The following is a 24,225-nucleotide window of genomic DNA, read 5'->3' as shown; positions in this document are numbered from 1 at the left end:
CATTACATCTTACTGCTGGGGGAGTTAGTCTGTTTTCCACCAGTAGTACTGACCCGTGCTTGCTCGGCCTCCTGGAGCTCCAGCATCCTCTGGGCTCTGGCCAGGTGGTCCATCTTTTCAAAGGCCTTCACCTTGCCAATGAATGAGCGGTTAGCCGGGTCCTCTGCCCCCTGGACACTGTGGTCCTCAGATGACTGGCTGAGGGCCCTTAGGGTGGGCTTGAGGGCCACGGGGGGCGGGGCGGGCTTGGACCCCCCGGCCGCGTCACTGCTAATGGTGCTGCTGGAGTGGGAGTCATAGCCCCCTCGAGACTGAACCCTTACCTGGTGCAATAGAAGAGGATATTATGGTCATTTAGCAAGCACTTATTATAGCCTTAGTATTTTAAGTCTTAAAAGCAAGCACAACATGTGGTACAGGGTTTGGGGTTGAGCGCTGAGGGTGGGGTTCAAGGTGGTCTCACCTTGGGTGGCTCAGGGACGAAGGTGGGGGGCGGGCTGGGGTCTCTCAGCACCTCTCTGCTCCCTGATCTCCTCATACGAGGTATGGGGGCAGGATGGCGTCTCTACAGGTGGGAATGGAGGGATGTACATATGTCAGATATACATACAGTATGTCAACACAACAAGTCAAGATTGTTGACTGGCAATGAGAGATTGACAGATTAATGGAGTACACTTGAGACATTCCGGTCTCCATCTGACACTGGATGAGTGATTGACAATGAGCGCTAGTGATTGACAGTAGTAAAGCACACCCACCTCCTCTGGCAGTACGGGCTCTGAGGAGCGGCTGATGGCCGACACCGGCTGATGGGGCTCGTCCATTGGCTCGTCCAGCTCGTTGTCGGTGTAAGCCCCACCCTCGTCGGCCGTGTCGTCGAAGTCGCTGGTCAGTCGGCTGTCCATGCTCAGGTAATCGGCGCTCATCGCTGACAGGTATGACATGTGGTCATCATGGATATCCAGTTCCTCTTCAGAGCCGTCCAACTGAAAGAAAGGACGCAAGTTGGTATGAAAGACACAGAGACACTACATACAGTACATAAATTCACTGTAAGTATATAAATATCTTAGAAATTGTTGCGGTTGATATTTTTGTTCTCTGTGTGTGTGTGTGTAAAAAATATAAAAACGCAACAATTTCAAAGATTTTACTGAGTTACAGTTCATATAAGGAAATCAGTCAATTGAAATAAATTCATTAGGCACTAATGTATGGATTTCATATGACAGGTCACAAAAAAAAGTAGCGGCATTGATCAGAAAACCAGTCAGTAGCTGGTGTGACCACCATTTGCTTCAGGCAGCGCGACACAGCTCCTTCACAGAGTTGATCAGGCTGTTGATTGTGGCCTGTGGAACGTTGCCTCACTCCGCTTCCATGGCTGTGTGAAGTTGCTGGATATTGTTGGGAACTGGAACATGCTGTCATACACGTAAATCCAGAGCATCCCAAACATGCTCAATGGGTAACGTACTACAAAATTGTCTAAAATTACATTGGAGGCGGCTTATCGTAGAGAAATGAACATTCAATTCTCTGGCAACGGCTTTTGTGCACAGTCCTGCTGACTGCATGCCAATTGCACGCTCCCTTAAACTTTAGACATCTGTGGCATTGTGTTGTGAGACAAAACTGCACATTTTAGAGTGTCCTTTTATTGTCCCCAGCACAAGGTGCACCTGTGTAATGATCATGCTGTTTAATCAGCTTCTTGATATGCCACACCTATCAGGCGGATGGATTATTTTGGCAAATCAGAAATGCCCACTAACAGGGATCTAAACAAATTGGTACACAACATGAGAGAAATAAGCTTTATGTGTGTGTGAAAAATTTCAGGAATCGTTTTTTTCAGCTCAAGAAACATGGGACCAACACTTAAAATGTTGCATTTATATTTTTGTTCAGTGTATATGTATTAAATAAAAACAGAGCTTACCTTGCCCTCACAGATCCACACAGCCCGTTCCTGCTGTGCCCGGATAGAGTCTTTCACACTCCCATACCATCCGTCATTGGCAGAGTTCAGGTCAACAGTCGCTGTCCATAGAAACAAACCAGAATGATTGGCACAACAGAAACAGGAGAAATACAGCTTAATCATAGTTTATTACTGAAACAATGTGGCCTCAATAGACCAACCTTAGTGTTTGGGCTTCATAATACTAGGGATTCACCTGGGGACTAGCATCAGTGACATCTACAGTGCCATATACAGAGGAGCTGCTGTGTGTGTGACTGACCAGTGAAGAGGTGGGAACAGGTCTTCCTCATTTTGACCGCCTGCTCGTAGAGTTTGCGGGCGCTGCGACTGGAGCCGGGCACAAGGCGGTTCCTCATGGTCTTGACGCCCCCCTTGCTGTCCGGGTTGAGGAACACCACAATGGGGTACCACTGGGTGTAGTTCAGGGTGTCCACTGCCTTGGGAGTCACGTCCAGCAGGGCATGGCGGTCCTGGGGAGACAGGGAAGGACAGGATCAATGTGAGAGGGAAGCTGGAGAAGATGACAGTGAAGAAGAGTAAGGTGGAGGATGATGACTACGGTGATGAAGGTAAGGGGTGTATGAAGATGATGGTAATGATGATTAAAATGGGGAGGATGAAGACGCCGGTGGTGGTCGCGTTTACCTGTTCGATGATCTGACGAATGGTATTGAGTCTCACCACACCGGAGGACTTGTCAGCGCCTGCATCCTTGGGCTCGGTCTCTGTGTGGTCAAAGAAAAACACATCAGCTTCTCACCAATACTACATAAACACACATGATAATAGAAGCCACAAGGCGATGCTCAATTTAGAATGCCCGGTCAGCGCAGGGTAAAAAAATTTGGAACTATTCCATTGAAATTAAAAATACTAAATTGAGCGCACCTAACATAAATACATGATGCACCTTCGTTCACAAGCAGAAGTTAAGAGCACCATACTCACTGGCTATGACAAACTCCTCAGGCAGGTCGTTGGCCAGTTTCTCATTGACTGCGTCTGCAATGGGCCCAAACACAACCACTGGTCTCCTGAATCCAGCTGAGGATCAAAACAGACACACGGTTAGTATCTCACATCTGTAATATACAGCTGAAGTCGGAAGTTTACATACACCTTAGCCAAATACATTTAAACTCAGTTTCACAATTCCTGACATTTAATCCTAGTAAAAATTCCCTGTTTTAGGTCAGTTAGGATCACCACTTAATTTTAATAATGTGCAATGTCAGAATAATAGCAGAGAGAAGTATTTATTTCAGCTTTTATTTCTTTCATCACATTCCCAGTGGGTCAGAAGTTTACATACACTCAATTAGTATTTGGTAGCATTGCCTTTAAATAGTTTAACTCGGGTCAAACGTGTCGGGTAGCCTTCCACAAGCTCCCCACAATAAGTTGGGTGAATTTTGGCCCATTCCTCCTGACAGAGCTGGTATAACTTAGTCAGGTTTGTGGGCCTCCTTGCTTGCACAAGCTTTTTCAGTTCTGCCCACAAATGTTCTATAGGATTGAGGTCAGGGCTTTGTGATGGCCACTCCAATACCTTGACTTTGTTGTCCTAACGCCATTTTGCCACAACTTTGGAAGTATGCTTGGGGTCATTGTCCATTTGGAAGACCCATTTGCGACCAAGCTTTAACTTCATGACTTATATATTGAGATGTTGCTTCAATATATCCACATAATTTTCCTTTCTCATGATGCCATCTATTTTGTGAAGTGCACCAGTCCCTCCTGCAGCAAAACACCCGCACAACATGATGCTGCCTCCCCCGTGTTTCACGACTTGTAATACTTCCCCCTTTTCCTCCAAACAGTTCTATTTTTGTTTCATCAGACCAGAGGACATTTCTTCAAAATCTATGACTTTTGTGCAGTTGCAAACCGTAGTGTGGCTTTTTTATGGCGGTTTTGGAGCAGTGGCTTCTTCCTTGCTGATCGGCCTTTCATGTTGTCGACACAGGACCCATTTTACTGTGGATATAGACACTTTTGTACCCGTTTCATCCAGCATCTTTACAAGGTCCTTTGCTGTTGTTCTGAGATTGATTTGCACTTTTCGCACCAAAGTACATTCATCTCTAGGAGACAGAACACGTCTCCTTCCTGAGCGATATGACGGATTTGTGGTCCCATGGTGTTTATACTTGCGTACTATTGTTTGTACAGATGAATGTTGTACCTTCAGGCGTTTGGAAATTGCTCCCAAGGATGAACCAGACTTGTGAAGGTCTACAATTGTCTTTTCTGAGGTCTTGGCTGATTTCTTTTGATTTTCTCATGATGTCAAGCAAAGAGGCACCGAGTTTGAAGGTAGGCCTTGAAATACATCCACAGGTACACCTCCAATTGACTCAAATGATGTCAATTAGCCTATCAGAAGCTTCTAAAGCCATGACATACTTTTCTGGAATTTTCCAAGCTGTTTAAAGGCATTGTCAACCTAGTGTTTGTAAACTTCTGACCCATTGGAATTGTGATACAGTGAATTATAAGTGAAATAATCTGTCTGTAAACAATTGTTGGAAAAATGACTTGTGTCATGTACGAAGTAGATGTCGTAACCGACTTGCCAAAACTATAGTTTGTTAACAAGAAATTTGTGGAGTGGTTGAAAAACGAGTTTTAATGACTCCAACCTAAGTGTATGTAAACTTCCGACTTCAACTGTAGCTCTGGTTAGACATGCTATATAGTTTGTCTGTGCATTCCATTATGAGCAAGTTCCTAATAATTCAGTTCCTAATAATTCAGTTGATCGTTAAGTTCAATCAAAAGTTTAGAACTTATTCTGTTCTATCCAATCAAGTGGCTCTTAGACCACACCCCAACAGGAGATAGGAGTCTTTTGCGTTGGGAGACGTACCTTCTCGTAAGACCACCCTCTCGTAGGCAGAGAAGCGAGTGGTGACAGGGGTGGCAGTCAGATCCTCTCTGCTCTTACGGAGGTCCTTCTTCGCCGCCCTTTGACCCCTCAACCTCCAGAAGTCTCCTCTGTCATTGGCTGTTCCTCTCTGGGCATTCTGCACATTCGACATTTGTTCTGCCCTGAGAAGCAGAGAACACCAGGAATCATAAATTAGTACTTAGTCTCAATCACACACACATTGCCATTTTCAAACACTTGGGTGAAAACTTGGCAATTCCATCAGACATGGTTAAAACTACTGTCAAGGTAGAGAACATCACTTCTAAAATTGAGATCATATGAATTACTACATACGGTGCCAACTGAATACAAAGCCAAATTAAACAAATATCTTCCAACATTGTTATAGGCTACATACAGTATGATAATAGATAGGATTATTACACCTACATATTAACAGACATACATTTTTAACATGATCAAAATATAGTCTGCTATAAGCACAGCACTAATTAATTAATCACATTATGAGTTCTTAAATAACCTAAGTGAATTATTTATTCAGGCAGCCATTGGCTGCAGATGGAATAGGGGTCTTATGATTGTGTAATTATGTATAAGTAGCCTCAATCATTTTTATAATTGTAACTATAAGTCAAAGTGCCTTAAAATCATGTAACACGTAGCCTACCGATTGCAAGGTGCAGCATGTGTCCAAATATTGAAGTCTGGTCCGCTCATTCAATGCGACACGTTTCAACATCTGCCTTAAAATGTTTTATACAGTGTTGGGATGGCGACTTGGGAGAAATATGTGCGAGATGGATTCTTGTATCTCCTGTCCAGCTTGTTAATCATCTCTTGAAGCAGTCTTTGCGGACTGTACAAATAGGAACCATGTCTTTGGCTATGTGGTGAGTGATAACCTCTGATTTCTGTTCTGCAGGATGTTTCTTCGTTGGCGTTACCCTTGAAAATGCATCGGCAATCAATGCCTGTTTAACTGCACGCTCTAAGCGGGATGATTGCGATTGGCCAGCATGTGCAAGCCATGCAGGGAATGAGAGACCCTGCTTGTGATTGGTCAGCATCCTCTGTGCATGTACAGAGTGAATGAACAGTCTAGTGCATCTCATTGGAGGAGGTACCGTAGTCTAGTTTTTGTAGTATTAATAGTGCCAAAAAAAGAGGAGAAAATCATGGCCTCTTGCGATATGGATATTGCACATGTGGAATCAAATTCAGATTGAAAGTGAGCTATTGACGTGCAGCCCTACCTCAAAACACTATAAGTTCTCCTGCAACAGAGTGATCAAATTAAGATCTTACATCTGTATGCGCACACACACCTGCTCTTGTTGGGGATGATGCCCTTCTCCAGCAGCTGGTTGTCTTTGTCAGTGCGGATGGCTAGCCAGTTGCCCAGCTTGCCGTCATAGAGTGTGTCAGTCACATTGAAGATCTCCCCTCGGGAGAAGGGCAGGCTCTGGGGAACCTCTTTCTCATACTCAAAGTGGGTCCTGATGAAGAACGAGTCCCCCCTGCCCGATGCCAGGATGTCCTTATAGACTGGAACAGAGGACAGACACCACAAACATCAAACCACTTCACCTGCAACATGAGTTGAAATAAAATGACAGATTTGTCTTATTCTAGAGAGTGAAGGCGTGACTCACCATCAGGTTTGCTCTGAGCCAGGATGGTGACATCCTCTCCCTTTGGAATCTCCAGCAGGTACAGGACAGCATCCTCACGCACCATGCCCCTGAAGTCCATGTTATTCACCTGACAGACACAAAGACGTCAGAAGACATAACATTAGAGATCATATGTAAAGCACTCATGAACGGAGATGAGGAATTTCACAAACATGACAAACAATCCTCTCAAGGATCCGCCCGTTTCTTTTTTCCCGCATAAAATGTCATACCCAAATCTAACTGCCTGTAGCTCAGGCCCTGAAGCTAGGATATACATGTTCTTGGTACCATTTGAAAGGAAACACTTTGACGTTTGTGGAAATGTGAAATGAATGTAGGAGAATATAAAACAATAGATCTGGTAAAAGATAATAAAAAGGACAAAAAAGCCGTTCTAGCTACTGTAAATTGGACAGTGCAGTTAGATTAACAAGAATTTAAGCTTTCTGCCAATATCAGATATGTCTATGTCCTGGAAAATGTTGTTGTTACTTACAACCTCATGCTAATTGCATTAGCCTACGTTAGCTCAACCGTCCCACGGAAGGGACACCGATCCCAAAGAAGACAAAGACTAAGCGTTAACCCTTCCCCTACCTTCATGATCTGGTCCCCAGTGTGAAGACCCTCCTGTTCTGCAGGACTGTCCTCCTGAACGCCTGCGATGAAGATTCCCACATCGTTTCCTCCCGCCAGCCTCAGCCCCACGCTCTCCCCCTTCTGGAAACGCACCATCACCGTGTTGGGCCTGGACAACACACAATCCATTTAAGACAACAGGCAAGTTAATAACATTTGTACATTTCTATTCATAATCTACATTAGAGTACACAACTCTGTTGAGTTACTGAGTCTGTACCCTAGACCCATTCTCTGTAGATTTGTTTGTGGAACCAACACTTACCCGTATATCTCCTGATCCTCTATGCTTGGCGTCAGTGGTACCTTTGGGGCAGAGTGGACTTTTGGGGCAACAGTTACTACCGGTGCTGTAAAAACTAAATGGTAATCGTCATTGGTGAGCATTGCTACGATGCATGGGTAAGTTAACTGATGCACTGCTTATATAACAGATAAATGTGATAACTGGAAATAAAAATGTCCCATATTCAGTTATTCAAAGTCATTGTGCTTACCTGGGGGTGTTTCTGGGCGGGGCTCCACCCTCTCTGCTGGCAGAAGGGGAGTGTCCTCCACAACTCTATCCGGTTTTCGCGCCGGCTTGGCGAACGGTGTCGGCATAGCGCCCATTTTAGCCAGCCTGCTGGTAGGTTCCTCCCTGATCGTAAAACACACATAATCCCATGGTTCTCAAACAGTACTGCACAGCTACAGTAGGCTTTCATCTTCTCCAAAATGCCATAGTGATGGAGTACAGATACTCAACGTAAATATCATCTCAACTTGACAATATTATATGGTACAGTACATAAGAGTGATCCATACAGCAGGTGGGAGCAGAGGGTGACTGTTTACCTGGGTTTGTCTCTGAGCCTCTCATTGGAGGAGTGGGAGGACAGGTCTGAGTGGGGGGCCCGTCGGTCATCCTGTGGCGAGTAGGAGCGGTAAGACTCGATCTCGGAGATATCTGGAACACAAAATATTACCAACATCTAGTTCATCTTCAGACAGATCACCCAAGTCAGGCTTTATACGCGTAACACTAACTCGACTTTTCCCATAAGAAATGTTACATTTGGTATTAGTGGAGTGGAGAGAAAACAGACAAACACAGCAAACCTCAGACAGATCCATTTCTTGCAGATATCTGACACACAGATAAGCACCCCTGTTCTCAAAACAGAAGCTGCAGTTCCAATCTTAGAACGCACATTTATTTGCTACATTTCAGACCATAACATAATGAAATTCTGTCATATTCAATAAGTGGATTATCGGGGGGGATTATATTCCCCTGCCAAGCACTCGCACACCACGTCCCTGAATGGACCAAAGTGGGTCAGAAGTCCCCGGGTGTGTGACAACGCCCCCCTCAAACGCTTTGGGTTAGCGCATCACCCCACCCTCCCATTTAATTACACAAGCCAATCATAACCTGCACTTTGATCACGTGACAAATATACCGAAATAGAGCCAGTAGCCATAGAGACAGCCAGGTGACACTGAAGAGAACACGTTCTCTTTTTCATGCATTATTTCTATAGAAATGTGAAATGTTATTGATGGAATAGACTAAATGTCATCAATAAGGTGTCTGTTTGGCTGACATGCATGGGTATACCGTTTCATATTCTCTCTATACCAATGACAGGTCGGGTGGAAGGTGAGTAAAGTTGAAACAAAACTTTATTATCCCTAAGGGAAACGTTGTTGTTGTTGCCAGAATCAAACAAAAAGAAAACAGACAATTCAATAAAACCAGATATGGACAGGACAATACAACCGAAAACATACATGTTCATATCAGTAGACAATACAGTAGGTTAAAACACTCTCAATGAATAACTTCTACAAAGCACTGGGACCGTTCTGAATCTGTCCACATAAAAATGTAGTTTTCCTTAAAAAGGAAAGGAGCTGCTGCCACAGAGACTGAGAGTGGAGGGTCTCTCACCATCGAGCTCAGAGTCACTGTCTGCCAGGGGAGGAATCCTGACCAGGACCTGTCTCCTGTCTCTCTGCACCACCAGCTGCAGCTTTCCTCGAGACTTCTCGATCAGCTTCCCTGCATCGCTCAGAGACAGGTTCTCGGTCACTGTACCATTGATCTGACACAGAGTGAGAAAGAGAGTCAAATCACATTCACAGTGTATCGTAGCAAACACGCATAATATCTGTAGCCCACTGTCCGAGACGGATCATTCTTAAGTAATATGGGAGGGGGGGATAAATCCCATTATAGTTTTTGGCCAACATAACATGCAACTTTTAAAGAGGCAGCAGTGAAACACCGCTTCCCCCAGGGCAGAGATGAAACAGTGGTCTGTATGTGAGGCCCTTCCTACCTTAAGTATGATGTCTCCCTCCTGTAGGTTGCCATCCCTGCAGGCCAGACCTGTGCTGGTCATCTCCTTAATAAACAGCTGACTGCCCAGACGCAGACCATACTCTAACACACACACACAAAACACATGGTGTAAACATAAAAACATGGTTTAACTGATAGTAAACATTTAGCACAGGCTGTCTTAGAGGAATGAGCATAGTAGAGATATATCACTGTAAATATGGAGTGTTAGTACAGTATGTATGTATGTCAAATCAAATTTGTATGTATGTATGTCAAATCAAATGTATGTATGTATGTATGTATGTATGTATGTATGTATGTATGTATGTATGTATGTATGTAGACCTTCATTAGGCCTGTTCTTCAGCAGCAGCACGTTGAGGGGTTTCTCCAGGGGCTCCTGCTCCCGAGGGGGGCGGGCCATGGGGACTGGCATGGCGGTGGGGGAGGGTGAGCGGTCCAGACGCTCCCTGCTCCCGCTCCTCTTCATCTGCTCTTTCCTGTGGTCGCGGTCATTGGGAACGCGTTCACGGTTACGCTCAAAGCTGTGGTCGCGACCATGGCTGCGGGCGGGACTGTGATCGGCTCTGTACCGTCGGTCGGGGCTGTTAGTGCGGTCCAGAGTGCGTTCACTACGGAAACGCCTGTCGGGGCTGGGGTCGCGGTCAAGGGCCCGTTCGCTGCGGTAACGCCGATCGGGGCTGTGGTCGCGGTCAAGAGTGAGGTCGCTTTTGTAGCGGCGGTCAGGGCTACGTTCACGGTCCAGAGTGCGACCCATGCTCCCGTCTCGTCTATACTGCCTGTCTGGATGGAGGTCCCTCTCCATACTTCTGCCCCGGTCATCTCGACCGTAATCACGGTCAAAGCCCCGTCCCTGATAGCCAGCGTCTGTGTAACCACCCCTCTCCTGGCTGTGGTCGCGGTCTTGATGACTGCTGCGTCCACTGTACACACTGCGGCGGTCCTGGTCGTAGTCATCGTTGTAGTCGTTACTGAAGACGCGGTCATCAGGGGAAGGGGCGCGTTTCAGCAGGTTTACCGGAACCTTCCGGGGCCTCTTGACCGTCTGTCAAAAACAAAGACCACATCAGGCACTGACTGAACCATCAGGAATCATTGACAACTGTTATTTATTAAATTTGTATTTTTATTTATTTTTTTAAATCAGGGGAATCCATTGAGACCAGGGTCTCATTTTCAATGGTGCCTTGAGGACAACAAATTCAACATGATTCATGAACATCATGCAGCCCATATAGGTTTTGATTTAAAAGGTTTGTATCATTCTTAACTGTAAGGTGCCAAATAACTCTAAATCTAGCATATAGGACCTGTTTCAAATGATCACTTTTATGCTCAACATAGCCACTTCATATTCGCACTCTCATGCCGGAATGGGAAAATATCTTTTCTATTTTATTCAGCTAAGTTAAATTAAATTCTTCTTACAATAAAAATGATATATAAAATAATGGCACGGGACATAAGAATATATTGTCTGCTAATTGAACTAGCCTACGGCATGGCGCATAGCCTGACAACACATCTTTTGCACACCAGTATCTATATTTGCACATGATCATCTGATCATTTATCACCCCAGTGTTAATCTGCTAAATTGTAATTATTCGCTCCTATGGCCTATTTATTGCCTACCTCCTCATGCCTTTTGCACACATTGTATATAGATTATTATTATTTTTTACTACTATGTTATTGACTTGTTTATTGTTTACTCCATGTGTAACTCTGTGTTGTTGTCTGTTCACACTGCTATGCTTTATCTTGGCCAGGTCGCAGTTGCAAATGAGAACTTGTTCTCAACTAGCCTACCTGGTTAAATAAAAGGTGAAAAAATAAAAAATAATAAAATAGAGTAGGCCGACTCAAATTCTGTTCTTTTAAAATTGACTAAATTGTATTCATGTTTCTTTAGACCTGCCCAAAATAAATAATGGATTTATTGTGTGTGTATATTAAAATAGATTTATTAACTTTTTAAAATGTAGATGCTCCCAATACCGAACCCCAGCGGTACAGCTTCTGTAATATCCAGGAAACGAGACTTAACACCATCAGAAATCAGACATTGTGTCCTGTCTGACAGTTCATTCTCAAACCACATGCAAGACGCCTGATCCAGGCCTATTTCAGTCAACCTTTGAATGAGAATGTGACGGCCAACAGTGTCGAAGGCCTTGGAAAGGTCTATAAATAAGGCAGCACAATGATGATTTTTAGGACCTAAGCAATTTAGCAGATCTAGAACGAGTGTAGCAGCTGAACGGTGCTGTGTTCAGGTCTACCCTCAGATCCCAAACATCGGATTGGGAATCTTTTGCCACCACAATCAAACATTCTTTTATATATACAGTGCATTTGGAAAGTATTCAGACCCCTTCCCTTTTTCCACATTTTGGTACGTTACAGCCTTATTCTAAAATGGATGAAATTATGTTTTTTTCCCCTCCATCAAATCGACACAGAATACCCCATAATGACAAACCAAGCCATGAGGTCGACAGAATTGTCCGTAGAGCTCTGAGACAGTACTGTGTCAAGGCACAGATCTGGGAAAGGGTACCAAAACATTTCTGCAGCATTGAAGGTCCAAGAACAGAGTGGCCTCCATCATACTTAAATTGAAGAAGTTTGGAACCACCAAGACTCTTCCAAGAGCTAGATGCCAGGCCAAACTGAGCAATAGGGGGAGAAGGGCCGTGGTCAGGGAGGTGACCAAGAACCCAATGGTTACTGACAGAGCTCCAGAGATCCTCTGTGGAGATGGGAGAAACTTCCAGAAGGACAACCATCTGTGGCCAGACAGATGCCATTCCTCAGTAAAAGTCACTTGACAGCCCGCTTGCAGTTTGCCAAAAGGCACCGAAAGGACTCTCCGACCATGAGAAACAAGATTCTCTGGTCTGATGAAACCAAGTTGGAACTCTTAGGCCTGAATGCCAAGTGTCACATCTGGAAGAAAGCTGGCACCATCCCTACGGTGAATCATGGTGGCGGCAGCATCATGCTGTGGGGATTCTTTACAGTGGCAGGGACTGGGAAACTAGTCAGGATCGAAGCAAAGATGGAGCAAAGTACAGAGATCTTTGATGAAAACCTGCTCCAGAGCGCTCAGGACCTCAGACTGGGGTGAAGGTTCACCTTCCAACAGGACAGCAACCCTAAGCATACAGCCAAGACAACGCAGGAGTGGCTTCGAGACAAGTCTCTGAATGTTCTTGAGTGGCCCAGCCAGAGCCCAGACTTGAACCTGATCGAAAATCTCTGGACAGACCTGAAAATAGCTGTGCAGCGACACGCCCCATTCAACCTGACAGAGCTAGAAAGGATCTGCAGAAGAGAATGGAAGAAACTCCAAATACAGGTGCCAAGCTTGTAGTGCCATACCCAAGACTCGAGGCTGTGATCTCGGTCAAAGGTGCTTCAACGAAGTACTGAGTAAAGGGTCTGAATACTTATGTAAATGTAAAATTATAGTTTTTAAATTGGTAAAAAAAAAAGGGAAATTTCTAAAAACCTGTTTTTGCTTTGTCATTATGGGGGTAGTGTTTAGATTGATGAGGGGGGGAACAAATATTTCATCTATTTTAGAATAAGGCTGTAACATAACAAAATGTGGAAAAAGTCAAAAGGATCTGAATACTTTCCGAAAGCACTATGTCAAACACTCACAATTTTGGCTACTTTTCCACACTTTCTGAGGGTCTGTACAGCAAAGGAGTGTGGCACGCTGTCCATGGGAATGGCGTTCACCTGCACCACCCGGTCATTCTCACTACAAAACACAATTAACATATGAGGATATACAAACTACACACATTAGCTCCTCAAAATGACAGAACTCTTGATTTCTCATAATGACGGATTGACAAGAAGTACGTACAATAGCAGGCCATCGGCGGGCCCTCCTTGAAGTACGTCAGATACCACTATGGACATCTCCCCGCTTTCCTCGTTGGGGTTGTCCCGCCCCCCGGACACTGCAATACCAAAACCCATCTTGGGGTCCTGCAGTGGAGAGGACATGTATTAGAGATGTGTTTGTATGGGTGTGCGAGTGCCTGTGTGACCTCGTCTGTTCAGGTTATTGTGTGAATAAATGTATCTGTCTGTCTGTCTGTCTAGGTTTGTGATGAAGTCTTTATGTAAGATAAGCCATACATCCTACCTAGTGTTTACGTGTGTGTGTGTCTCTCTCTCTCTCTCCTTGTCTGTGTGATGTACCTGCCCCCGTGCTGACCAGATGAGATTAGAGCAGAGATTTAAACACCACCATCTCCTCTCCCATCTGTATTAAAAACATTCCCTGCTCCGCTCGCAAGAGTTTGGCCGACAGCATCGGCATGTGAAGGTCGGTCGAAAATTCTCTATGCTATGCCAAACAGTACCTATCCTGTAACGGCTAAAGGAGCATCACATTAGCCCGTTACTCACTCTCTCTCTCTCTCTCTCTCTCTATCCTCGCTAGCAGATTGTATGACAGCTGGATGTGGAAGGGTCAGTAATGTGGTGGTAAAGAAAAGCATCTTTATAGCCAGAGCAGAGTGAGTGGAGGAGACAATGAGCACGAGCGCCACACGATTAACTGTCCTGGGCAGATGTGATTGCATGCATGGCATTATTCCAGTCTGTGTGCTGTAGATGGGTGAACATGTACTAGAGTGCGTCAGATGTTCTGAAACACATCTTAAAAAAGGACCCACGGTGTATTGCATTGTAATCTGGTGGTGTAGCTGCACATGACAATTAGAATTCAATTCTGTTTTTGTTATAAAAGTACACATTGAAATGTGATACAGTTGCAGTGAAGAGTGTTGTAGTGTGTTATGATTGCAGTACTTAAATGGGTTGTATTGTGTAGTAATCCAGTGTGGTGCTGTATGTGTGTTGTTGTAAAGCTGGACTCACCCTCTGCAGCGTCACTGTGTACTGCTCCCACACGGTTTCCTCCATGACTGGGCTCTATGGGAGAAGGACACGTTCCACAATGAACAGGAGAAAACCATGTGTCTCTCATTTCAACAGGACATACTGAGGTGCAAACTATTAGCTCAATCATGAGGGACCATGCCAAACATCATGCTCAAAATCTCATATACCCAACAGAAAGGCCACATAAGATAACACTCTGCTATACCCAGCACAAACAAATTCCATGTTCCCAACCAATACCCTCTGAGCACATGGTACAGTACACACCAAGTAATCAGCAGAATCACACATGGACTACTGCTTCCGCACACCCTCAGCCTTACATGAACCATCCAATACAGTACACATACCAGCTGAAAACAGAAAACTTGACCAAAGTACCCACCCACATTTTAACCAACTACTACACCCACCATGAAACACCTGCTTATCGGTCTACCTTTCCACCCAGACCACCTGTCTAACTAGAGCCAAGCTGGAGTCACTCACGAGCCCCTGGAGGATACGGATGGCCTTGTAGGTGTGGATCCATTTCCTGTGCAGGTGTAGGACAGTCTTCATGGTTCCTTCTCTGCTCTATCTACCTCCACTGATTATTTGCTCTGGCTGCCTGAGCTGCTACGCCACGACCTCATCCATTTCCACAGCAGCAGTGGCAGCAGCCACACCCTGCATGTATCTGCCTGCCTAGCTTTGACGTAAGCTGTATTCTGCTGGCCTACATTCAGCGCAAATCCCACCGTCCACAGAGTGTAAACACACAATTGCAAACGCGGCGATGATTAAATACACATGCACACAAAATAACATGCATAGATTCACCAAGATAATCGCACACCGACATATACGCATGAGTATATGCAGATGTACGTGTGAATTTGGATTCAATCACTTTTTGACAGCATCCCTTTTGATTTAAACGGAACCTACATTTTCCATTGTAGAAGTGGTCAGAAAGCGACTTTTTGGACCCGAATGCCAAAATATTCAAGAGATAAAAGGTGCTCAAAGTTGACCCATTTTGCATACCCCATCATACCATGTTTTCATCACTGAAAAAGAGAAACGGTTGAAATTTATATAATTTAAAAGCTTACAAACAGGGTTGTCAAACTATTTTTTAATGTATGTAAAACGTTTCATTCATTTTATAATAATTAAAATGTAATTTCAATGTTTCAACTTCATATTCATAATCTCAAGCACCACCCCAATATCAACATGTGAAAATGGCCCGTTTCTATGTAGTAAAAACAATAAGCTTTCTCTAAGTGTTTCCAATGACATAATCAACTAATTCATAGACAATTAGTAGGCAATGCCTACTCACAATTGGTCAAAAATCCCACGATGAAAACCGACGAGGTCACTGGAAGCACTTATCTTCGTGTTTAATTATTTCTTTTTTTAACTACTACGGGAATAAAGTTGGCATTTAAACTTTCAAAATGATACCAAAAAGGATGGTTGGATGTCCACACATCAGAGAATGTTGACTTGAATGGGAATATCTGCTGTAAATTATACTGTCAATCCTCCATAGGAAATCTATTGAAATCATAGAAATATAGTTAATAGAATAGACATCAAGACCTATCATTTAAAAAGATTCTCTGGTACTTTTGTATACTTTAGAGTCAGTAGCTCTGAAAGTAGCACTCACCAGCCAAAAGTGGTCCCCAAAAATTGTGTACTACATCACATACAGTACCAGTCAAAAGTTTGAACACAGCTACTCATTCAAGGGCTTTTCTTAATTGTTTTACCATTTTCTACATTGTAGAATAATTGTGAAGACGTCAAAACTAGGAAATAGCACATACAGAATCACGTAGTAATCAAAGTAAAAACAAATTCAAATATTTTTTAGATCCTTCAAAGTAGCCACCCTTTGCCTTGATGACAGCTTTGCACACTCTTGGCATTCTCTCAACTAGCTTCACCCGGAATGCTTTTCCAACAGTCTTGAAAGAGTTCCCACATATGCTGAGCACTTGTTGGCTGCTTTTCCTTTAGTCTGCTGTACAACTCTTCCCAAGCCATCTCAATTGGGACGTGGTCGGGTGGTTGTGGAGGCCAGGTCATCTGATGCAGCACTTGGTCTTTTACCAAATATGGTAATCTTCTGTATACCACCCCTACGTTGTTACAATACCACTGATTGGCTCAAACGCATTAAGGAAATAAATTCCACAAATTAACAAGGCACACCAGTTAATTGATATGCATTCCAGGGGACTACCACATCAAGCTGGTTGAGAGAATGCCAAGTGTGCGAAGCTGTCATCAAGGCATAGGGTGGCTGCTTTGAAGAATCTCAAATATAAAATCTATTTTGATTTGCTTAACACTTTTTTGGTTACTATGATTCCATATGTTATTTCATAGTTGTAATGTCTTCACTATTATTCTACAATGTAGATAATAGTAAAAATAAAGAAAAACCCTTGAATGAGTAGGTGTCCAAACTTTTGCCTGGTACTGTATGTGCACCACCTCATTGCTTTCTCCCTCTGTTGTGTTGACAGAGACTTTGGGCCCGCTCTGCAACCTTATTGGATATCGCTGGGCAGGCCTCTTGCTAGCTGTCACTCAAATGCCAGGGGCTGAAGCTCATTGGCTATTACTCAAATTGCTAGGGGGCTGGCCCACGTGGGGAAGATTTTGGGAAAATTGCACAGCATAGCTTCAAGAGAACAGTTGCTTTCAAATGAGGTATTTCTTGGCTAATTGAGGTACAGTAATTATGCATATATGAACTACACATTGACACATCCAGCACAAAGCGGGAGAAAAAAAGAAAGAAAAAGCTTTCTTAGTCACCAAAGTATCGGAGCATGTTTTGAAGTTAACATTCGCTTGGTGGGTGGACCAGCAGTCATCTTTGTTTTTTGGTAGTAATTAAAAGTTGGTCTAAAATGGTCTACCAGCTAACTTACAGTGGTTTGAAGGGATAGGTCCAGTCTATGAATTATATTTCTATGTTTGAAATGACACCCACCCTCTATTCAAGAGAATGTTGTGTCTCAACCGATGGCAGGCATAACACAAAACCTCAGATGATGTGAAATGGGGTCTAAGCTACAACATATGCGAATATGAAAAAAAAATGATTTTCTGCATTTAGATAAATTGACACATTATGAAAAGGATTGTTTTGTACAACAACAAAAAATATATACAAGTTGTTTGACAACAATTGTTTGTAATCATTTAAATTATATGTGTGTTGGCATCCAGTTCCAAAAACTCACTTCTTCCATGGGCAAACATGTATGGAAGGTTTCAAATCAAAAGACACGTCAAAAAGTGATTGAATTTAAATGGATATACCCAACATGCACACACAAAAGCAAACGCTTTAACCACATGCTTTAAAAACCACATCCTTTATTCTTGTTCAGACAAAACAACAAATCTCATGCACACACACACACACACACAATAGAATTATACAACACAAACAACCATACATATCTGCTACAAAGCCTTACACAATACACATGCCAGGCATGTCTATAACTCCAGCACTGCAATTCTATACAGTTCTCATTATGGTGTGGTTTTATCTACAGGACATGTCTTCTTGTAGCAGTATGCCCTCTACTTCCAGAACAGTTAGCTACACTACACGGGGTGCCCAAATGCACTCTATCAGAGACACTAACAGATTTCAAGGGGTAACATTACCCTACAGTACTGGATTAAAATCACTACTAGAGTTATTTAAACCTTGTCAGAAATGTCCAGATCAACTAACCCATGTCAGCTAACATGTTATTGTAATGTTTGACGCACTCAAATATCACAAAAACACATGGCAAAATGTGTAGAATTGCAAATGTTCTATCTGCCAACAACGAGGGGGGTGAACAGTTTGTGTCATGAACAGTGCTTGTGCCAATAGAAATAGACGTGGGAATGTTACCCAATGCTGGAAAAAGGGTCAGAGTTAAAACGTTTTTTAAAGACTCTAAAACAACTCAGTATGTTGACAGTATCAGGATGTACCAATGTAAGTGTCTCGATATTTTTATCTCAACAAATACGTAGACCTATAAACGCAGTCCATTACCACAACCAAATATTTTTTATAAAAACACCCAACTAATGTTCAAACCAATAAAATACAACACGCATTCATTATCGTTTGGAATTCTGTCCATTTTATTTTGACAAAATGGATCCTTCCAGATTACTTAAATAGATTTTTCGCCCCTGGGTGTCCCAAGACTAACAAAGGGAAGTCAGTCAGTTTCCAAATTGGAAAGTCTGATTGTTAGTTGTAGAGTTTCAGTGTTGTAAAAAGGACAGGTATTTCAATCTAACAATGCAAACTGAATAAAAACATTAATATGTGGGTGTGTCGTTCCAATATCAGATTCAGAGCTGTCAAGTTATGTAGCCATCAAGCGTAGCTCCATGTCATTGCATCAAAGTAAAGTAGATAACAGTGCTACTAGTAGCCTCAAGACCAAACAGCATTTCCGGTTGCACATGCATATAGTACAATATTCTGTTGTGATGGGTGGCCTGAATCTTTTCCTCAGTTCTCTTTAAACTGCTTCTATGGAAGACTCCTAATATTCCTGGTTAAATATGCATTGGGTGAGGTGCGTGGGCCAGCAACTTCCAAATAGTGCTAAGGGACATAGGCCTTGGATACATTGTGAATGGGGAACATGAATAACCGAAGGACGATCAGAGGGAATAGATATCCAGCAAAGATTTTCAAACTGACTTTTAAACCATATCCTACTGCCAAAACCACTCTTGATGTCCTGTTTACAGAGTAGATCACAAAATGGCACTGTATAAATCATATGTCCAACCACATACACCCACGGTATTAGGGCAGATTAGGATGGGTAAAGAATACATGTACAAAGTTTGCAGAAATGATGACGTACCTTCAGAATAGCAGAGTAGCTGGGTGAAGAGAGTCGACAGAGACACAGGTACTGGGCTTCTTTGGTCGAGTAGAACCTATCCCAGGAGCAGCTAGATTGGTACAGGTCAGTGTTGGACTGGTCAGTACTGGATGTGTCCCTGTGGGGAGAGACAAAAGGGCTTTCGATAATCATTACTTAACATTAAGATCAGAGTTCAACTTTGTATAAGGAGTTTTAATTGTCAACCTATGTAAAATGTAACTCGGAAGAAAAAAGTAGAAACTAATTAAGACAAATATTTGTTCTTGTAATGGTGGAATCAATTAGAATATCATGTACTGTTAATTGGTATGTCTGTGCATGTGTAAGAGTTGCTTCCATCCCTCTCCTTGCCCCAACCTCGGCTCAACCCAGGAACCCTCTGAAAACAACAACTGCCTCCCACGAAGCATCGGTACCGATCGCTGCACAAAAGCCGTGGCCTTTGCAGAGCAAGGGAAACAACTACTTCAAGGTCTCAGAGCGTGACGTCACAAAATTAAACGCTACTAGCGCGCAACGCTAACTAGCTAGCCATTTCACACCTGTTACACTTATACTATAAATACCTTATTTTATTGATTAACATCTGTATTATTGAATGTCATGTGATTTGGATGTGTGGCGAAAAAGCATTCGTCTAATGCTATTTATTCTGCCTGTCGAATACAAAAATAGTTTAAAAAAAATAGACAACATTTAATTTTGGGGGGGATTGCATTGGTAAGAGGACAGAGGGGGGAGGGGACAACAAGGAGAGCCAGTGTAGCTGTAATCTGTTTGCATTTTAGCCAAACATACGCTCTGCTATTTGGCCTTGTGTCAGAACAGGAATAAATACACTGAACAAAAATATAATAACGAAACATGTAACGTGTAGGTCCCATGTTTCATGAGCTGAATTTTAAAAATCCCACAAAACCCATATGCACAAAAATAAGAATTTCTGCACAAACTGTCAGAAACCGTCTCAGGGAAGCTCATCTGCGTGCTCGTCGTCCTCACCAGGGTCTTGACTGACTGACTGCAGTTCGACCTTGTAACCAGCTTCAGTGTACAAATGCTCACCTTCGATGGGCACTGGCACGCTGGAGAAGTGTGCTCTTCAAGGATTAATCATGGTTTCAACTGTACCGGGCAGATGGCTGACAGCGTGTATGACATAGTGCTGGCGAAGGGGTTTGCTGATGTCAATGTTGTAAACAGAGTGGCGGTGCGGTTATGCGAACACAATTGCATTTTATATGATAACAATTTGAATACAGTGACAAGATCGTGGAGGTCCATTGTCGTGCCATTCATCCGCCGCCATCACCTCATGTTTCAGCATGATAATGCACGACCCCATGTCACAAGGATCTGTACACAATTCCTGGAAGCTGAAAATGTCCCACTTCTTCCATAGCCTGCATAGTCACCAGACATGTCACCCAATGAGCATGTTTGGGATGTTCTGGATCGACGTATACGACAGCGTGATTCAGTTCCCGAATATCCAGTAACTTCACACAGCCATTGAAGAGTGGACAACATTCCACAATCAACAGCCTGATCAACTCTCTATGCGAAGGAAATGTGTCACGCTGCACGATGCAAATGGTGGTCACACCACATACTGACAGGGGTTCTGATCCATGCCCCTACCTTTCAAAAAAAGGCATATGTGACCAACAGATGCATATCTGTATTCCCAGTCATGTGAAATACATAGATTAGGGCCTAATGAATTTATTACAATTTACTGATATGAACTGTAACTCAGTAAAATCTTTGCAATTGTTGCATGTTGCGTTCATATTTTTGTTTTGACCAAATGCTCAGCTCGTGTCGTTTGCCTTTTCCTTTCCAACTATCTCCCCAATACCCTGACCCTAGCAGATGTGCAGGGAAACTACAGGCAAGCTTCTATCAGCATATATTTAGTTTTATTTCAATTTTATTTGACTAGGCAAGTCCGTTAAGAACACATTTTTATTTACAATGATGGCCTACACCAGCCAAACCCTAACCCGGATGACGCTGGGCCAAATGTGCACCGCCCTATGTGACTCCCAATCACGGCCGTTTGTGATACAGCCTGGAATGAGACTGCACGATTAGGAAATCTCCAAACTAAGAATACTGCAATCTATGTATCTTGGGAGAATGACGAAGACCAATATTGTGCATAGTGAATTACTGATCTACAACAACCTCAAAAGTGGGCGAGGGATCACACACACAAAACCTCAGTGGGTGAGGGGTCATATAGCACTTTGTGATGTGCTGATGTAAAAAGGGCTTTATAAATACATTTGATTGAATGATAAATATCTACACACACAAACTAAAGAACGGTTCCATAACAGATCCAGTGAGTGGCTGGACTAAGGAGAGCCATGCGACTCACAGGATCTCTGCTACATTCATCTGCTGTGCATCTATAGTCACACTCAAAGCTCTATGACCTGAGCTGGAACTAATGACAACACCCATGCTCATGCTGTAGCATGTAGGCTAGTACCATCTGGCTGAAACATCTATACATTCTGGCACACGCACACAATTTTTTATTTGTAGTGCAAATGATTCAACTCCGTTAGAGGTGCAGTAAATGCTTGTACTTGAATCCACCAGAGTTAAGCTACATACTATAGACACTAGACCCACATTCATTTCACACAAACACGCTCATACACCACACCTCTGCTTCACTCACCCTGGGGGCCTCCATAGTTTCCTCCCAGGTGGTAGGAGCTCTCTTTTGTTGAGGGGAACGATCCCCATGGCCGCCTGCATGATGGTAATGAATTTCTTAAACTTCATCTTTGAGCCCTCAGCTGTTTTTTCACTTACACCCCATGCTACTCACAACGGTTCCACTAACATATCTCACTTCCCTCCGCAATATTCTAAACCCCTGACTACCAACCCTCTTTCCCACCATTGTGCTCACTGCCATCACACATACACACTACACTGAACCCTGCCCACTAGCTACTACATTTGCAATAACGAGCCCTGTGTCCCCTACCATCAGCTCTGACAGATGTATTTTCCCCCTCAGAGAAACAAAATGGACAATTACAGCCACATTACAGGCGATGGGCAGGCCCAGAGGGGATGACAGCAAGTCACTCTTATACAATTCTGGAGATCTCTAAACATTACACTAATGAAAACGCTGCTGCCGTGATAATTCTGGTACTAAGCCCTGATAGATCATGTATGCACCCCGCCCCATTTTCTCATAATCCCCACGGAGGCTTAGTCCTCTGGCCATTAACACCCAGAGCCCCCCATCATCATCATCCTCAAACAGACACACACCATTCCATCCTCACACCATAAGAATAACAAATAATTAAAGCGCAGCAGTGAAATAACAATAGCGAGATTATATACAAGGGGGGTACCGGTACAGAGTCAATGTGCAGGGGCACTGGTGTCGAGGTAATATGTACATGTAAGTAGAGTTATTAAAGTGACTATGCATAGATAATACCAGAGAGTAGCAGAAGCATAGAAGAGGGTGGGGGGATGAAAATAGTATGGGTAGCCATTTGATTAGCTGTTCAGGAGACTTATGGCTTGGGATAGAAGCTGTTTAGAAGCCTCTTGGACCTAGACTTGCTGCTCCGGTACCGCTTGCCGTGCGGTAACAGAGAGAACAGTCTATGACTAGGGTGGCTGGAATCTTTGACAATTTTTAGGGCCTTCCTCTGACACCGCCTGGTATAGAGGTCCTGGATGGCAGGATGCTTGGCCCTGGTGATGTACTGGCCCGTACGCACTACCGTCTGTAGTGCCTTGCGGACGGAGCCCGAGCAGTTGCCATACCAGGCAGTGATGCAACCCTTCAGGACGCTTTCGATGGTGCAGCTGTAGAACCTTTTGAGGATCTGAGGACCCATGCCAAATCTTTTCAGTCTCCTGAGGGAGAATACGTTTTGTTGTGCCCTCTTCACGACTGGTCTTGGTGTGTTTGGACTAGGGTTGCACATTTTGGGGAATATTCAGAGGTGGAAACTTTCCGTGGGAATTAACAGGAATACGTGGGAATTAATGGAAATATATGCAAATTAATATTAATACCATTTAAATGTAGAATATTTTTGCATTGGATATACACTGCTCAAAAAAATAAAAGGGACTCAAACAACACAATGTAACTCCAAGTCAATCACACTTCTGTGAAATCAAACTGTCCACTTAGGAAGCAACACTGATTGACAATAAATTTCACCTGCTGTTGTGCAAATGGAATAGACAAAAGGTGGAAATTATAGGCAATTAGCAAGACACCCCCAATAAAGGAATGGTTCTGCAGGTGGTGACCACAGACCACTTCTCAGTTCCTATGCTTCCTGGCTGATGTTTTGCTCACTTTGGAATGCTGGCGGTGCTCTCACTCTAGTGGTAGCATGAGACGGTGTCTACAACCCACACAAGTGGCTCAGGTTGTGCAGTTTATCCAGGATGGCACATCAATGCGAGCTGTGGCAAAAAGGTTTGCTGTGTCTGTCAGCGTAGTGTCCAGAGCATGGAGGCGCTACCAGGAGACAGGCCAGTACATCAGGAGATGTGGAGGAGGCCGTAGGAGGGCAACAACCCAGCAGCAGGACCGCTACCTCCACCTTTGTGCAAGGAGGTGCACTGCCAGAGCCCTGCAAAATGACCTCCAGCAGGCCAAAAATGTGCATGTATCTGCTCAAACGGTCAGAAACAGACTCCATGAGGGTGGTATGAGGGCCCGATGTCCACAGGTGGGGGTTGCGCTTACAGCCCAACACCGTGCAGGACGTTTGGCATTTGCCAGAGAACAC

The 24,225-nt window shown here is 43.6% G+C and overlaps 1 protein-coding gene across 4 annotated transcripts in view; it reads right to left on the bottom strand.

The window, feature by feature from the left end:
• The window catches only part of LOC129863900 (tight junction protein ZO-2-like), a 39,157-nt gene that overhangs the window by 1,467 nt on the left and 13,465 nt on the right, over positions 1 to 24,225 (bottom strand). The window contains exons 2-22 of one of the 4 annotated variants that reach the window (XM_055936296.1): positions 19,400 to 19,538; positions 14,466 to 14,519; positions 13,441 to 13,565; positions 13,230 to 13,332; positions 9,882 to 10,602; positions 9,532 to 9,635; positions 9,141 to 9,294; positions 8,042 to 8,153; positions 7,702 to 7,844; positions 7,470 to 7,563; positions 7,163 to 7,313; positions 6,542 to 6,650; positions 6,215 to 6,434; positions 4,863 to 5,044; positions 2,939 to 3,034; positions 2,636 to 2,715; positions 2,250 to 2,460; positions 1,946 to 2,046; positions 762 to 989; positions 464 to 565; positions 54 to 323 (exon numbers count right to left, since the gene is read on the bottom strand). In XM_055936296.1, coding sequence (XP_055792271.1) covers positions 54 to 323; positions 464 to 565; positions 762 to 989; positions 1,946 to 2,046; positions 2,250 to 2,460; positions 2,636 to 2,715; positions 2,939 to 3,034; positions 4,863 to 5,044; positions 6,215 to 6,434; positions 6,542 to 6,650; positions 7,163 to 7,313; positions 7,470 to 7,563; positions 7,702 to 7,844; positions 8,042 to 8,153; positions 9,141 to 9,294; positions 9,532 to 9,635; positions 9,882 to 10,602; positions 13,230 to 13,332; positions 13,441 to 13,565; positions 14,466 to 14,510 — 3,351 coding nt within the window. In that variant the 5' untranslated portion in view covers positions 14,511 to 14,519; positions 19,400 to 19,538. Of the gene's footprint in view, positions 1 to 53; positions 324 to 463; positions 566 to 761; positions 990 to 1,945; positions 2,047 to 2,249; positions 2,461 to 2,635; positions 2,716 to 2,938; positions 3,035 to 4,862; positions 5,045 to 6,214; positions 6,435 to 6,541; positions 6,651 to 7,162; positions 7,314 to 7,469; positions 7,564 to 7,701; positions 7,845 to 8,041; positions 8,154 to 9,140; positions 9,295 to 9,531; positions 9,636 to 9,881; positions 10,603 to 13,229; positions 13,333 to 13,440; positions 13,566 to 14,465; positions 14,520 to 14,978; positions 15,243 to 19,399; positions 19,539 to 24,225 lie in introns of those variants that run through there. The other 3 variants (XM_055936297.1, XM_055936295.1, XM_055936294.1) reach the window with 3 other exon arrangements.

This window comes from Salvelinus fontinalis, chromosome 10 (genome assembly GCF_029448725.1).
Source record: "Salvelinus fontinalis isolate EN_2023a chromosome 10, ASM2944872v1, whole genome shotgun sequence".
Classification (NCBI taxonomy): domain Eukaryota; kingdom Metazoa; phylum Chordata; class Actinopteri; order Salmoniformes; family Salmonidae; genus Salvelinus; species Salvelinus fontinalis.
The sequence above is the reverse complement of the archived record's forward strand: the minus strand, read 5'-3'. Positions and strand labels throughout refer to the sequence as shown.